Source organism: Nerophis ophidion, linkage group LG15 (genome assembly GCF_033978795.1).
Source record: "Nerophis ophidion isolate RoL-2023_Sa linkage group LG15, RoL_Noph_v1.0, whole genome shotgun sequence".
NCBI lineage: Eukaryota > Metazoa > Chordata > Actinopteri > Syngnathiformes > Syngnathidae > Nerophis > Nerophis ophidion.
Window position 1 is genome coordinate 4,091,221 of NC_084625.1, and position 12,381 is coordinate 4,103,601.

Genomic DNA, 12,381 nt, shown 5'->3' on the forward strand with positions numbered 1-12,381 from the left:
CTTTTGCGAATTGTTTTTTTAATTAAATTAAAACAGTTTTACTTACCAACTGGTTTACTTGATGAAAATAGTTTTTTTTTGTGAATGTTTTTTTTACACTCACTGAAAATAGATTTTAATATTTTAAAACATTTTTTTAAGCTTGAAAATCGCTTTTTATGTAAGAAAAATTGTTTTAATTGCAAATTAATTTTTGAATGAAAAAACAAGTTTTTGACTTTTGTAAAAAAATAAAAACGGTTAACATGTAAAAAAAAAAAAAGAAAAAAGAAAAAATAATAATAAAAAGATTCCAAAGTCAACAGTTTTTATTTGATTTTTTTTTTTACTCAGGAATATATATTTTTTCTTTTCTTGCAATTTAAAAAAAAAACTTAAAAACCATTTCTACTACTCATTAATAGAAGAAAGTTGTTTCTTTTGTGATTTTTTTTTTTTTTTAATTGAAGAAAAAGGCCTTAGCTGAGATAGGCGCCAGCGCCCCCGCGACCCCGAAAGGGAATAAGCGGTAGAAAATGGATGGATGGATGGATGGGCCTTACTTGCACAAAGACAAGCAGTGGGAGTCAGGCGTGGGTTTAGAAAATGTTTATTAAATGGATGGACAGGCTGTCAAAATGGCTTGAATGGAAACAGCAGCTTAAAGTGAGAGGATGTAAAAAAAAAAAAGAAAAAAAAGAAAGCAGCTTTGTTTGCTCTGCAGAAATATGTACAACACAAAAAAGGCCCAAAACCCCCAAAAGTAAGTAAGACACGTTTTTGAAATGTAGAAAAAAGCAGTCCTGTAATACTTGACACTGATAAACACTCGCTGTGGACATTTTGATGTTTTGTACAAGAAAATATTTTGAGTGCTTCAAAAAAAAAAAAGAAAATTACATTTCCAACGTGCACTTTGTCTCCAAAGAATGTCGCCAGAAGAAGAAGAAGAAGAAGAAGAAGTGGCATGCATGAAAGGATCCTCCAAGGCAGCTGAGATATCTACATCACTCTCTGGCGCCCCCCGGCGGACACAAGTCTTCACCTCCAAACTGTATAATATATGCAGTTTGCAGCCTCCGAAGAAAAATCGGAATACAATCAAAAAGGATCTTTCCACCCGCCTGTGAAAATACTCCTGAACACGTCTCTCCTAAACCAGATTGAAAAGGACTTCATAAAATATTCCATGTCAGCAGTTCCGTTCCCGAGTAGAAAATATTGGTGTGGTTTCTCTGGCTGGCCGCCAGGTGGCGCCACAAACGCAACAAAGCCCACCGAGGGGGTGTGGTCTGCGCGGGAAGCACTGGGCGGGGCTTCCCTGATTGGCAGTCCAGACAACTTCGACCACGCCCATAAATATGACGTCAGCAAGTTTTATTGCAGCAGAACTCTTTGCACATGCGCACCTCAACCTGGGCGTCTGGAATCTGGTGTGTGTCTATGTGTGTGTGTGTGTGTGTGTGTGTGTGTGTGTGTGTGTGTGTCTATGTGTGTGTGTGTGTGTGTCAGTCTGAGAGCGTTTTGTCAGTTGTGGGTCCCTATTTCGATGTGTGTGTGTCTCAGTCTGTGAGCGTTTTGTCAGTTGTGGGTCCCTATTTCAATGTGTGTGTGTGTGTGTGTGTGTGTGTGCGTGTGTGTCTCAGTCTGTGAGCGTTTTGTCAGTTGTGGGTCCCTATTTCAATGTGTGTGTGTGTGTGTGTGTGTGTGTGTGTCTCAGTCTGTGAGCGTTTTGTCAGTTGTGGGTCCCTATTTCAATGTGTGTGTGTGTGTGTGTGTCTCAGTCTGTGAGCGTTTTGTCAGTTGTGGGTCCCTATTTCAATGTGTGTGTGTGTGTGTGTGTGTGTCTCAGTATGTGAGCGTTTTGTCAGTTGTGGGTCCCTATTTCAATGTGTGTGTGTCTCAGTCTGTGAGCGTTTTGTCAATTGTGGGTCCCTATTTCAATGTGTGTGTGTCTCAGTCTGTGAGCGTTTTGTCAATTGTGGGTCCCTATTTCAATGTGTGTGTGTCTCAGTCTGTGAGCGTTTTGTCAATTGTGGGTCCCTATTTCAATGTGTGTGTGTGTGTGTGTGTCTCAGTCTGTGAGCGTTTTGTCAGTTGTGGGTCCCTATTTCAATGTGTGCGTGTGTGTGTGTGTGTGTGTGTGTAAACAAATCTGTCTGTATTTTTATGTGTGCAAAAAAAAAGTTTGTGTAATCAGATTTGTGTGAACCTGATTGTCTTTATTTTTTACCACTTACTTTTGCCCAGTAAGATTTGTGTATGTGTGTGTGTGTAAAAAAATAATCTGTATTTGTGTGTGTGCAAAATGTGTTTGTGTATTCAGATTTGTGTGTAACAGGAAGCCTAAATTGCTTTCTTTTTACATCTGCCCTGTAAGGTGTGTGTGTGTGTGTGTGTGTGTGTGTGTGTGTGTGTGTGTGTGTGTGTGTGTGTGTGTGTGTAAAAAAAAAAAAAAATTCTGTAATGCTGTGTGTAAAAAATGTGTGTTTGTGTATTCAGATGTGTGTAGCAGGAACCCTAAATTGCTTTCTTTTTACATCTGCCCTGTAAGGTGTGTGTGTGTGTGTGTGTGTGTGTGGAAACAAGTCTGTCTGTATTTCTGTGTTAAAAAAAAAGTAAAATAAATTGTTTGTGTAATCAGATTTGTGTAAACCTGATTGTTTGGTTTTGTTTTTTTTTACAACTGACTTTAGCCCAGTATTATTTTTGTGTGTTTGTGTAAAAAAAAAAAATCTGCATCCATATTTTAATCTTGGTGTAAAAAAAAAATGTGTTTGCATATTCAGATTTGTGCAAAGCTGGAACCTTTTTTACACGCGACTTGAAGGTGTAAAAAAGACTTTGCCTTTCCGTTCCCTCCACCCACCACTAGGGGGCGCCTGGTGTAATCCCGTGCTGAAGCCACCACAGGAGGCGCTGTGAGTAAAAATTCATGTTCTCGCACTTCGGTATTGGTTGTGGTCTTCAAGTAAGTTAGCAGGAGCGCTATCGGTCAAAAAGTTGTGTCTAATGCGACAACTTCTCGGAATGACACAAATCTGAATACACACACACACATGTAAATACAGACACACACATGGACGCACAGCCCGAGGTAGGCGTTTGCAGCAGTTATACTTCCGTGCGAAAGGATGGCGCTGGGTGAAAAGGAAGTGCCAGGCAGAAATAAATAGCGGGAAATAAGTTAGAAGCCGATAAATAAAGCGCAGAGTCCACGGGAAAAGGGCCGTCCGCTCGGGATAAAGTGCTGATTGAGGAGCTGAGCGCGGCAGTTCTTGTAGCGTGTGACCCACTTGGGAGCGGCAGAGTCCACGGAGCACAAAAGAGAAAGTGAAAGTCCATCGCAGCAATGCTCAGCGCTAAAAGCTGGAGAAATGATCCCTGAGGTGCGCCGTCTTCTCCTCCTCCTTCTTGGTTTGGGCGAGGTCAGCGGCTGCCGTCTGGCGCTCGCAAGGCAAGTTCGGAATTCAAGGACATGTTCTACGAGGAGTCCTACGAGGCGTCCTAGGAGGCGTCCTACGAGGAGTCCTAAGAGGCGTCCTACGAGGAGTCCATGGACAAGGCCTACGAGGATTTGTTGGACATGTCCTACGAGGATTCCTACGAGGAGTCCTTGGACACGTCCTACGAGGCATCCTACGAGGAGCCTATGGACGAGTCCTACGAGGAGTCCTAGGAGGCTTCCTACGAGGAGTCCATGGACGAGTCCTACGAGGAGTCCTAGGAGGAGTCCTAGGAGGCGTCCTACAAGGATTCCTACGAGGATTCCTACAAGGATTCCTACGAGGCATCCTACGAGGATTCCTACGAGGATTCCTACAAGGATTCCTACGAGGATTCATAAAACGAGTCTTACGAGGCGTCCTACAAGGAGTCCTTGAACACGTCCTACGAGGAGTCCTACAAGGCGTCCTACGAGGCATCCTACCAGGAGTCCTTGAACACGTCCTACAATGATTCCTACAAGGCGTCCTACGAGGATTGGTAAAACGAGTCTTACGAGGCGTCCTACTAGGAGTCTTTGGACACGTCCTACGAGGATTCCTACAAGGCATCCTTGGACACGTCCTACGAAGATTCCTACGAGGAGTCCTTGGACACATCCTACGAGGATTCCAACAAGGCGTCCTACGAGGATTCCTACAAGGCGTCCTACGAGGCTTCCTACGAGGCATCCTACGAGGATTCCTATGAGGCGTCCTACGAGGATTCCTATGAGGCGTCCTACGAGGATTCCTATGAGGCGTCCTACGAGGATTGGTAAAACGAGTCTTACGAGGCGTCCTACGAGGAGTCCTTGGACACGTCCTACAAGGATTCCTATGAGGCGTCCTACGAGAATTGGTAAAACGAGTCTTACGCCTCGAGGCATCCTACGAGGATTCCTACAAGGCGTTCTTGGACACATCCTACGAGAATACCTACAAGGCGTCCTACGAAAATTCCTATGAGGCGTCCTACGAGGAGTCCTTGGACACGTCCTACAAGGATTCCTACGAGGAGTCCTACGAGGATTGGTAAAACGAGTCTTACGAGGAGTCCTAAGAGGCGTCCTACTAGGAGTCTTTGGACACGTCCTACGAGGATTCCTACGAGGATTCGTAAAACAAGTCTTACGAGGTGTCCTATGAGGAGTCCTAGGAGGCGGCCTACTAGGAGTTTTTGGACACCTCCTACGAGGATTCCTACAAGGATTTCCAAGAGGCGTCCTTGGACACGTCCTACGAGGAGTCCTAGGACACGTCCTACGAGGCTTCCGAAGAGGCGCCCTACGATAAGTCCTTGGACACGTCCTACAAAGAATCCTACGAGGAGTCCTCAGAGGCGTCCTACGAGGAATTTTCCGACACGGCCTACGAGGAGTCCTCATGGTGTCTTACGAGGAATCCTACAAGGTGTTTTCTGACACGTCCTACGAGGAGTCCTACAAGAAGTTTTCCGACACGTCCTACGAGGAGTCATCATGGCGTCCAACGAGGAGTCCTACGCCTTGGCAGACTCCATGACAGACAACGTCATGGCTTCCTCCAACATCTGATTGTCAGTAAAAGTGGCGGGAGGTTCTGGGACGGACTCGGAGAGTCCGATGAGGGACTCCAGGAGACAGGTGCCGGGGTCGGCGGGGTAGCTGGGCAGCTGGAAGTGGAAGAAGTTGTCCATGTGCTCGTACTCCTTCAGAGAGTTGTAGAGCGAGCTGGGTCCCAGGCAGGGGAAGCCGTCGAAGAACTCCAAGTCGGACTCGGAGGACAGGCTGAGGTCCATGTTGTAGCTGGCCGAGCGGTCCACGCTGGGCGAGGGCGTGCGCGGCACGCTGCCGTGGAAAAGCCCGTTGCCCTGGTTGGCGTTCTCGTCCAGGAGTTCCGAGGCGGCTCGGTTGTCGGCGTGCTCGTCCAGCAGCGACACGTCGATGTTGTCGTTCTCGTCCGCAAAGTCCGCCATGCTGAAGCTGCTGAACGTCTCCGCCGTCGCCGCCCGCCGCCGAGCGTCCGCGGCGTCCTTGTCTCTGCTCTCGCCGAACCCGAGAGTGCGGCTCAGGCCCTTCTCGTCCGCCTGCGGCGCGGTGCGGCGCTCGCACGGGCGCCCCGTGTTCAGCGAGTCCTCGCTCTGCGCCGACGAGTCCGACGCGTCAGTCATGTCGCTGCTGCAGCTGTTGTCTCCGGCGCACGCCAGCTCCGAGCTGAAGGGGAAGGAGGGCGCGGGAGGGGCGGAGCTTATGGCGCAGGGCTGCTCCTCCAGCCGCTTCTCCAGCTCCAGCTTCATGATGGTGTGGATGTAGTGCGTCTGGACCCGGGTGGAGTTGAACTCGATGCGGCCCTCCGTGTTCCCGCAGCCGTCTTTGGTGCAGCCGCACGGGAAGGAGGAGTGGTCCATCTGGGGGAGGAGTCACACACGTCAAGACAGGTTCCGGCCGGGATCGGTCACCCGCCGCCGCCGCCGCCGCTCTCACCTGACACTTGATGCCCGCCAGGCTGCAGCTGCACGTTTCGGGCTCGCAGAAGCCTTGGCAGTCGCAGCCGCAGTTTTCTCTGGAGAGCCTCAAGTCGTGCAGCTGCCGCTTCTCCTCCTTGTCGATCTTCTTCACGCCGGCGGCTTTCAGCAGAGCGTAGCGCCGCCTCGACGGGTATGGCTGCAGGAAGGAGCCCTCCTCCAGGTTGGTGGCGCTCACGTCCACGTCCTGCTCGGGAACGTCGTCCACCGTCAGTCGCTCCGCCTCTTCGCTGTCCTGCGTTCCGTTTTTTGTCAGCTGCGGAGGACAAGAAGACGCCGTCAGGAAGTGAAACAACGATTACAAAAATAAAAGCGTTTTTTCCTCCCCAGTCAGGAAGTGGACATAACAAAAATAGGTGCATTTTTCCAGCTAGGATGTAAAGAAACAATTACAAAAATCAAAGCTATTTTTTTTTCAGTCAGGAAATGAAAAAACAATTATAAAAATACAAGTGTTTTGTCGGTCAGGAAGTGAAGGAGCGATTACCAAAATAAAAGCTTTTTTTCAGTCAGTAAATGAAGCAACAATTACAAAAATAAGTGTTTTTTTCCAGTCAGGAAGTGAAGAAACAATTACAAAAATAAAAGTATTTTGTCAGTCAGGAAGTGAAGGAGCAGTTACCAAAATAAAAGCTTTTTTTCAGTCAGGAAGTAAAGAAGCAACTACAAAAATAAGTGTTTTTTTTCCTAGTCAGGAAGTGAAGAAACAATTGCAAAAATAAAAGTATTTTGTCAGTCAGGAAGTGAAGGAGCAGTTACCAAAATAAAAGCTTTTTTTCTGTCAGGAAGTAAAGAAGCAACTACAAAAATAAGTTTTTTTTTCCTAGTCAGGAAGTGAAGAAACAATGACTAAAATAAAAGTGTTTTGTCAGTCAGGAAGTGAAGAAAGAAACAATTACTATATATATTATCCCAGTCAGGAAGTGAAGAAACAATTTCAAAATAAAAGCAATTTTTTTCAGTCAGTAAATGAAGCAACAATTACAAAAATAAGTGTTTTTTTTCCAGTCAGGAAGTGAAGAATTAATTACCAAAATAAACGTTTTTTTTCAGTCAGGAAGTGAAGAAACAATTACAAAAATAAAAGTATTTTGTCAGTCAGGAAGTGAAGGAGCGATTACCAAAATAAAAGCTTTTTTTCAGTCAGGAAGTAAAGAAGCAACTACAAAAATAAGTGTTTTTTTTCCCAGTCAGGAAGTGAAGAAACAATTGCAAAATAAAAGTTATTTTTTTCAGTCAGGAAGTGAAGAAACAATGACTAAAATAAAAGTGTTTTGTCAGTCAGGAAGTGAAGAAAGAAAACAATTACAATATATATTATCCCAGTCAGGAAGTGAAGAAACAATTGCAAAATAAAAGTTATTTTTTTCAGTCAGTAAATGAAGCAACAATTACAAAAATAAGTGTTTTTTTCCAGTCAGGAAGTGAAGAATTAATTACCAAAATAAAAGTTTTTTTTCAGTCAGGAAGTGAAGAAACAATTACAAAAATAAAAGTATTTTGTCAGTCAGGAAGTGAAGGAGCGATTACCAAAATAAAAGCTTTTTTTCAGTCAGGAAGTAAAGAAGCAACTACAAAAATAAGTGTTTTTTTTCCCCAGTTAGGAAGTGAAAAAACAATTGCAAAATAAAAGCTATTTTTTTCAGTCAGGAAGTGAGGTGCGATTACCAAAATAAAAGCTTTTTTTCAGTCAGGAAGTAAAGAAAGAAACAATTACAATATATATTATCCCAGTCAGGAAGTGAAGAAACAATTGCAAAAAAAAAGCTATTTTTTTCAGTCAGTAAATGAAGCAACAATTACAAAAATAAGTGTTTTTTTCCAGTCGGGAAGTGAAGAATTAATTACCAAAATAAAAGCTTTTTTTCAGTCAGGAAGTGAAGAAACAATTACAAAAATAAAAGTATTTTGTCAGTCAGGAAGTGAAGGAGCGATTACCAAAATAAAAGCTTTTTTTCAGTCAGGAAGTAAAGAAGCAACTACAAAAATAAGTGTTTTTTGTCCCAGTCAGGAAGTGAAACAACGATTACAAAAATAAAAGCGTTTTTTTCCCCCCGGTCAGGAAGTGGACATAACAAAAATAGGCGCATTTTTCCAGCTAGGATGTAAAGAAACAATTAAAAATATTAAAGCTATTTTTTTTTCAGTCAGGAAATGAAAAAAACAATTACAAAAATAAAAGTGTTTTGTCGGTCAGGAAGTGAAGGAGCGATTACCAAAATAAAAGCTTTTTTTCAGTCAGTAAATGAAGCAACAATTACAAAAATAAGTGTTTTTTTCCAGTCAGGAAGTGAAGAATTAATTACCAAAATAAAAGCTTTTTTTCAGTCAGGAAGTGAAGAAACAATTACAAAAATAAAAGTATTTTGTCAGTCAGGAAGTGAAGGAGCAGTTACCAAAATACAAGCTTTTTTTCAGTCAGGAAGTATACAAAAATAAGTGTTTTTTTTTCCCAGTCAGGAAGTGAAGAAACAATTGCAAAATAAAAGTTATTTTTTTCAGTCAGGAAGTGAAGAAACAATGACTAAAATAAAAGTGTTTTGTCAGTCAGGAAGTGAAGAAAGAAACAATTACAATATATATTATCCCAGTCAGGAAGTGAAGAAACAATTGCAAAATAAAAGCTATTTTTTCAGTCAGCAAATGAAGCAACAATTACAAAAATAAGTGTTTTTTTCCAGTCAGGAAGTGAAGAATTAATTACCAAAATAAAAGTATTTTGTCAGTCAGGAAGTGAAGGAGCGATTAACAAAATAAAAGCATTTTCTCAGTCAGGAAGTAAAGAAGCAACTACAAAAATAAGTGTTTTTTTTTCCAGTCAGGAAGTGAAAAAACAATTGAAAAATAAAAAATACTTTTTTTCAGTCAGGAAGTGAAGAAACAATGACAAAAAACAAGTGTTTTGTCAGTCAGGAAGTGAAGGCGCGATTACCAAAATAAAAGCTTTTTTTCAGTCAGAAAATAAAGAAACCATTACAATATATATATATATATATATATATATATATATATATATATATATATATATATATATATATAATCCCAGTCAGGAAGTGAAGAAACAATTGCAAAATAAAAGCAATTTTTTTCAGTCAGTAAATGAAGCAACAATTACAAAAATAAAAGTGTTTGTTTTTCAGTCAAGAAGTGAAGAAACTATGAAAAAAATTATATATTTTTTTCCTGTCAGGACGTGAAGAAACGATTACAAAAATAAAAGTGTTTTTTCCTCAGCCACAAAGTGAAGAAACAATGAAAAAAAAATTAATGATTTTTTTTTAAACCTGGAAGGGAAGATAATTAAAAAAATAAGTGTTTTTTTCCCCAGTCAGGAAGTGAAGAAACGGTTACCAAAATAAATGTTTTTTTCAGTCAGGAAGTGAAGACGTAAAAATAATATATATATATTATTTTGTTTGTTTGTTTTGTTTTTGCTAGGAAGTGAAGAAATATTTACAAAAATAACAGTGCTTTTTTGTTAGGAAGTGAAGAAACAATTCCAAAAATAAAAGCTTTTTTTCAGTCAGGACGCAAAGAAACCATTACAAAAATAAGTGCTTTTTCAGGCAGGACATGAAAAAACGATTATAAATATAAAAGTGTTTTTCCCAGTCAGGAAATGAAGAAACGGTTAATAAAAGCTTTTTTTCAGTCAGGATGTGAAGAAATTATTACAAAAATAAAAGCGTTTTTTCCCTCAGTCACAAAGTGAAAAAACGATGAAAAAAATTACTGTTTTTTTAAATCAGGAAGGGAAGAAAATTACAAAAATGTGTGTTTTTTTCCCCAGTCAGAAACGATTACAAAAATAAATCTTTTTTTCAGTCAGGAAGTGAAGACATGATTAAATTAAATAAATAAAAAAATTCAGCTAGGAAGTGAAGAAACATTTACAAAAATAAAATAGTTTTTTCTCCAGTCACAAAGTAAAGAAATTATGACAAAAATGAAAAATAATTTTAGTCAGGAAGGGAAGAAAGATTACCAAAATAAAAAGTGCCTCTTCAGTCAGGAAGTGAAGAAACAATTACAAAAATAAAAGTGCTTCTTCAGTCAGGAAGTGAAGAAACAATTATAAAAAATAAAAGTGCTTCTTCAGTCAGGAAGTGAAGAAACAATTACAAAAATAAAAGTGCTTCTTCAGTTAGGAAGTGAAGAAACAATTACAAAAATAAAAGTGCTTCTTCAGTCAGGAAGGGAAGAAACAATTACAAAAATAAAAGTGCTTCTTCAGTCAGGAAGTGAAGAAACAGTTACAAAAATAAAAGTGCTTCTTCAGTCAGGAAGTGAAGAAACAATTACAAAAATTAAAGTGCTTCTTCAATCAGGAAGTGAAGAAACAATTACAAAAATAAAAATGCTTTTTCAGTCAGGAAGTAAAAAGACAATTACAAAAATAATAGTTTTTTTTCAGTCAGGAAGTGAAGACATGATTAAATAAAAAATAAAAAAATTCAGCTAGGAAGTGAAGAAACATTTACAAAAATAAAATAGTTTTTTCTCCAGTCACAAAGTAAAGAAATTACAACAAAAATGAAAAATAATTTCAGTCATCAAGTGAAGAAACAATTACAAAAATAAAAGTGCTTCTTCAGTCAGGAAGTGAAGAAACAATTACAAAAATAATAGTTTTTTTTCAGCCAGGAAGTGAAGACATGATTAAATAAAAAAATAAAAAAATTCAGCTAGGAAGTGAAGAAACATTTACAAAAATAAAATAATTTTTTCTCCAGTCACTAAGTAAAGAAATTATGACAAAAAAAAAAAATTATTTTAGTCAGGAAGGGAAGAAAGATTACCAAAATAAAAAGTGCTTCTTCAGTCAGGAAGTGAAAAAACAATTACAAAAATAAAAGAGCTTCTTCAGTCAGGAAGTGAAGAAACAATTACAAAAATAAAAGTGCTTCTTCAGTCAGGAAGTGAAGAAACAATTACAAAAATTAAAGTGCTTCTTCAGTCAGGAAGTGAAGAAACAATTACAAAAATTAAAGTGCTTCTTCAGTCAGGAAGTGAAGAAACAATTACAAAAATAAAAGTGCTTCCTCAGTCAGGAACTGAAGAAACAGTTACAAAAATAAAAGTGCTTCTTCAGTCAGGAAGTGAAGAAATAATTACAAAAATTAAAGTGCTTCTTCAATCAGGAAGTGAAGAAACAATTACAAAAATAAAAATGCTTTTTCAGTCAGGAAGTAAAAAGACAATTACAAAAAAAATAGTTTTTTTTCAGTCAGGAAGTGAAGACATGATTAAATAAAAAAATAAAAAAATTCAGCTAGGAAGTGAAGAAACATTTACAAAAATAAAATAGTTTTTTCTCCAGTCACAAAGTAAAGAAATTACAACAAAAATGAAAAATAATTTCAGTCATCAAGTGAAAAAACAATTACAAAAATAAAAGTGCTTCTTCAGTCAGGAAGTGAAGAAACAATTACAAAAATAAAAGTGCTTCTTCAGTCAGGAAGTGAAGAAACAATTACAAAAATAAAAGTGCTTCTTCAGTCAGGAAGTGAAGAAACAATTACAAAAATAAAAGTGTTTTTTCAGTCAGGAAGTGAAGAAACAATTACAAGAATAAAAGTGCTTCTTCAGTCAGGAAGTGAAGAAACAATTACAAAAATAAAAGTGCTTCCTCAGTCAGGAAGTGAAGAAACAGTTACAAAAATAAAAGTGCTTCTTCAGTCAGGAAGTGAAGAAATAATTACAAAAATTAAAGTGCTTCTTCAATCAGGAAGTGAAGAAACAATTACAAAAATAAAAATGCTTTTTCAGTCAGGAAGTGAAGAAACAATTACAAAAATAAAAGTGCTTCTTCAGTCAGGAAGGGAAGAAACAATTACAAAAATAAAAGTGCTTATTCAGTCAGGAAGTGAAGAAACAATTACAAAAATAAAAGTGCTTCTTCAGTCAGGAAGTAAAAAGACAATTACAAAACTAATAGTTTTTTTTCAGCCAGGAAGTGAAGACATGATTAAATAAAAATAAAATAAAATTCAGCTAGGAAGTGAAGAAAGATTTACAAAAATAAAATAGTTTTTTCTCCAGTCACAAAGTAAAGAAATTATGACAAAAATAAAAAATAATTTTAGTCAGGAAGGGAAGAAAGATTACCAAAATAAAAAGTGCTTCTTCAGTCAGGAAGTGAAGAAACAATTACAAAAATAAAAGAGCTTCTTCAGTCAGGAAGTGAAGAAACAATTACAAAAATAAAAGTGCTTCTTCAGTCAGGAAGTGAAGAAACAATTACAAAAATAAAAGTGCTTCTTCAGTCAGGAAGTGAAGAAACAATTACAAAAATTAAAGCGCTTCTTCAGTCAGGAAGTGAAGAAACAATTACAAAAATAAAAGTGCTTCTTCAAACAGGAAGTGAAGAAACAATCACAAAAATAAAAGTGCTTTTTCAGTCAGGAAGTG

General features: G+C 38.8%; 1 protein-coding gene across 3 annotated transcripts in view; it reads right to left on the bottom strand.

The window, feature by feature from the left end:
• Positions 1-573: 573 nt before the first annotated feature.
• csrnp1b (cysteine-serine-rich nuclear protein 1b) overlaps positions 574-12,381 on the bottom strand; it is a 50,683-nt gene continuing 38,875 nt past the window's right edge. For 2 of the 3 annotated variants that reach the window (XR_009809754.1, XR_009809755.1), the window contains 3 exons: positions 5,930-6,226; positions 4,914-5,853; positions 574-4,877 (listed from right to left, as the gene is read on the bottom strand). Coding sequence is in view for 1 of the 3 variants with exons in the window: in XM_061921259.1 (XP_061777243.1) it covers positions 4,966-5,853; positions 5,930-6,226 (1,185 nt within the window). In the remaining 2 variants the exon portion in view is untranslated. Of the gene's footprint in view, positions 5,854-5,929; positions 6,227-12,381 lie in introns of all 3 variants that reach the window. The other variant, XM_061921259.1, reaches the window with a different exon arrangement.